The 3,819-nt window shown below is 39.7% G+C and overlaps 1 protein-coding gene across 1 annotated transcript; it reads left to right on the top strand.

Moving 5' to 3' along the window:
• The first annotated feature begins 329 nt into the window (after window positions 1–329).
• LOC129881985 (uncharacterized) lies at window positions 330–3,080 on the top strand. The gene is made up of 4 exons (XM_055956094.1): window positions 330–900; window positions 1,057–1,517; window positions 1,650–1,835; window positions 2,505–3,080. Exons 1-4 carry the CDS (start codon window positions 330–332, stop codon window positions 3,078–3,080), a joined length of 1,794 nt encoding a protein of 597 aa, XP_055812069.1.
• The last annotated feature ends 739 nt before the right edge of the window (window positions 3,081–3,819 follow it).

The following is a 3,819-nucleotide window of genomic DNA, read 5'->3' as shown; positions in this document are numbered from 1 at the left end:
GTATCAAAACCTAATTATGGCCTACGGTGTGGTACAACACTCAATTGCTGAAGATTCAAAGCTTAAGAGTAGTAGAATTTGCAGTCAACAACTAAGAAGAAAATCAAATCTCAAAGTTGTGAAACTATGGCTGTTACAACTGAGTTTGAAGCTGGATCTATAGGAACCACTAACTTAAACACAAACACCATAGTTGAAGCAGCACACTTCAGTGCTCCGATGATAGATCACAACCATCCACTCTACCTTCAACCAAACGACACTCTAGAAGCTCCCTGATCTCCTTGCAACTCACCGGTTTGGAAAACTATGCAATCTGGAGTAAATCCATGCGTATTGGACTACTAGGTAAGAGCAAGCTAGGGTTTGTGTTTCCTAAGTCAAAATTTGGTCTTGAGTATGTTGATATTTGGGAAAAGTGCAACGCCGTTGTTCTGTCATGGATCATGAACGTTGTAAGACCAGGCCTGCTCAGTAGTGTAGTGTATAGTAATAATGCTCACAGAGTGTGGTGTGACTTAAATGAGAGGTTTGACAAGATCAATGGAGCACATGTGTTTCATCTTCATAAGGAGATTCATAGCCTAAGCCAGGGGACTTTGTTAGTAACTGATTATTATACTACACTGAAGAGCCTATGGAATAAGTTCGACTCAATCATGCCTTGTCCAGGATGCTTTTGCGATAAGTCTAAGAAATTCAAAGAACACTGTGAGTATCAAAGGCTGCTTCAATTTCTAATGGGATTGAATGAATCCTACTCAGCTGCTAGAGGCCAAATCCTACTTCAGACTCCTACTCCTAACCTAAACAAAACCTTCTCTCTCATCTTAAATCATGAGAGTCAGAGAAATCTGATGCATACAAGTTCGGATACTTCTATTCATAGAACTATTGAAAGTACAACTTTTTTCAGTCAGAAAACTTACATTTAGGGGAGTGGTAATTTTGGACATCAACAAGGAGGTGGTGATGGTCAAACAAATAGAGGATATTATGACTCTCAGTATAAGCCACAGTCACAGAAGTCTTAGAAGGTTTTGGTCTTGTGTGAAGTGTGTGGATACCGAGGATATACCAAGGAACAATGTTTCAAGGTTAAAGGCTATCTTGTTGGATGGAGATCAAAGAAGAAAGGTGGTACCACCTATTCCCACACCAACTCCTATGCAAATCAAGTTGAAGTCTCCCAACCTGCTGCTACCAATCCAAATTCCCCAGCTCCAGCAGGCTTCTTCACACAAAATCAGTATCAGCAGATCATGCAAATGTTGGCAAAAGGAAGTAAAAATGCAGGAGAGCACTCAGTCAAAGAAGCTTTTGCAGGTAGTATCTTATCTGCTTTAGTCTCCAAATATGTGCCTATGGAATGGATAATTGATACTGGAGAAACAGATCATATGAATGCTAGTCTTGATATACTTGATAGAATTCAACCAGTACCTAACTCTGAGAGGAGAAAAGTTCAACTCCCCACTGGTAATGTAGCATCAGTCTCACATATTGGGAGAACAAAAGTACTTGGTAGCCAAAGTATTAGTAATGTGCTATTTGTTCTAGATTTCAAGTGTAACTTACTATCTGTGTCACAACTTACTAAGGAACTTCAGTGTATGGCAACCTTCTTTCCTGATTTTTGTATTTTTTAGGATCTCTCTAATGGACTAATCAGGGGGATTGATAGAGAAGAGCAAGGTCTCTACATCCTCAAGGAAGATTTCATCAACTCAGTCCCCGTTGTTGTTCCTCCTTCAGCATATCATTCAACTAACACTCACTCTACTCCATCAAGTCAAATTGAGTCTATCTACTTGTGGCACAGAATATTAGGACATGTATCTATAGACATAATAAAGAAGTCCACAGGCCTTAACATTGTACATACCACTGTGGATTTGTCTTGTACTGTCTGCCCCTTATCTAAACAAACTAAGCTTTCATTTCCAACTAGTTCTCATGTTTCTAAGTCTATGTTTGAACTTGTTCATTATGATATATGGGGTCCCTACAAAGTACAAACTCATGCTGGAAAACTATAGTAGATGATTTTTCCAGATTTACTTGGTTGTTTCTCATTACCTCTAAAGCTGATACTATAGTGGTACTGAGAAAGTTTTTTTCATAGGTTCACAATCTTTTCTCTACCACTGTTAAGACCTTTAAAATTGATAATGGTAGTGATTTTTTTTAGTCATGAGTTCCAATCTCTACTGTCTACCCTTGGTATCCTTCATCAAAGTATATGAGTCTATACATCTCAACAAAATAGTGTTGCTGAAAGGAAACATAAAACTATTTTAGATATGGCTAGAGCTCTCAGATTTCAAGCCAGCATCCCATTGAAATTCTGGGGTGAATGTGTCACCACTGCTGTCTACCTTCTCAACAGACTTTCCTCCAAACTTTTTCATTACAAATCTTCTTTTGAATTATTACATTCAACTCTCCCTTCTCTTATACATATCAGAACTTTTGGATGCCTGTGTTATGCTGCCTGTCCAAAGGTTTCAGAAAAAATTGCACCTAGAGCCCTTTCTGCAGTCCTGATGGGATACTCTATGTCACAAAAGGGATATATCTTATATGATTTGCACTCCAAATCTTTGTTTGTCAATAGAAATGTAGTGTTCAAGGAAGATGTGTTTCCTTTCAAAGACCTACAAATTTCCTCAAATCCACTCTTTCCTGTTCTCACTCTACCCACACAAATCATTAATCCCTCTCATATGCCACCCCCTCCACCTTCTCTTTTACCTCACTTTCCATCACCCCACTCTAATATCTATCCAGATCAGTCTTTACCCTCTTCAGACCTTCCTTCTCAAGCAAATGTTCTTCTTACTAGGAAGTCCTCTAGACAAACTAAGCCTCCTCTTTGGCTTCAGGACTTTGTCACTGCAAATCATAACACCTCTTCTTCATACCCCATCTCTTTACACATGTCCTATGCCCATTTGTCTCTAACCTATGCCTATGTTCTAGATGGCTACTCAGCCATTACTGAACCTACCTCCTACTCTGAAGCTTCTCTTGTTCTCAAATGGGTCCAGGCTATGGAACTTGAAATTGCTGCCTTGTAGGATAATCATACCTGGACTGTGATGGACTTGCCTCCTGGCAAGAAACCTATTGACTGCAAGTGGGTCTATAAGGTGAAGTACAAGGCTTCAGGTGAGGTTGAAAGGTTTAAGGCCAAGCTATTTGCAAAAGGGTATAGCCAACAAGAAGGTCTGGATTACAATGAGACTTTTAGCCCTGTTGCAAAAATGGTTACTGTTAGATCCATTGTTGCTCTGGCTGCTGTTAAAGGCTAGTGCATTCACCAAATGGAGCACACAATGCTTTCCTCAATGGTGATCTCTTAGAGGGGGTCTACATGACTGTTTCTATTGGGTTTGCAACATAGGGGGAGCATGGTAAAGTCTTCAAACTCCACAAGTCACTCTATGGCCTCAAACAAGCTCCTAGACAATGGAACCTGAAGTTAACAGAAGCCCTGGTATAGTTGGGATTTATTCAGAGTCACTATGACTGCTCCTTGTTTACTAAACAGGTTGAAGGTGACATAGTTATTGTATTAGTCTATGTAGATGATCTTTTAATCACTGGCAGCAGACAACCACTTATAGACTGCACAAGGAAGGACCTGCAGAAGTAATTCAAGATGAAGGATCTGGGATAACTCAAGGTTTTTCTAGGAATTGAAGTTTCCAAATCCAGCCAAGGTATACACTTGTCTCAAAGGAAATATTCCTTGGAGTTAATAGTTGAAGCTGGTCTAGGGGGAGCTAAATCTGTAGGTACACCACTTGAACAAAA

Source organism: Solanum dulcamara, chromosome 3 (genome assembly GCF_947179165.1).
Source record: "Solanum dulcamara chromosome 3, daSolDulc1.2, whole genome shotgun sequence".
NCBI lineage: Eukaryota > Viridiplantae > Streptophyta > Magnoliopsida > Solanales > Solanaceae > Solanum > Solanum dulcamara.
The sequence above is the reverse complement of the archived record's forward strand: the minus strand, read 5'-3'. Positions and strand labels throughout refer to the sequence as shown.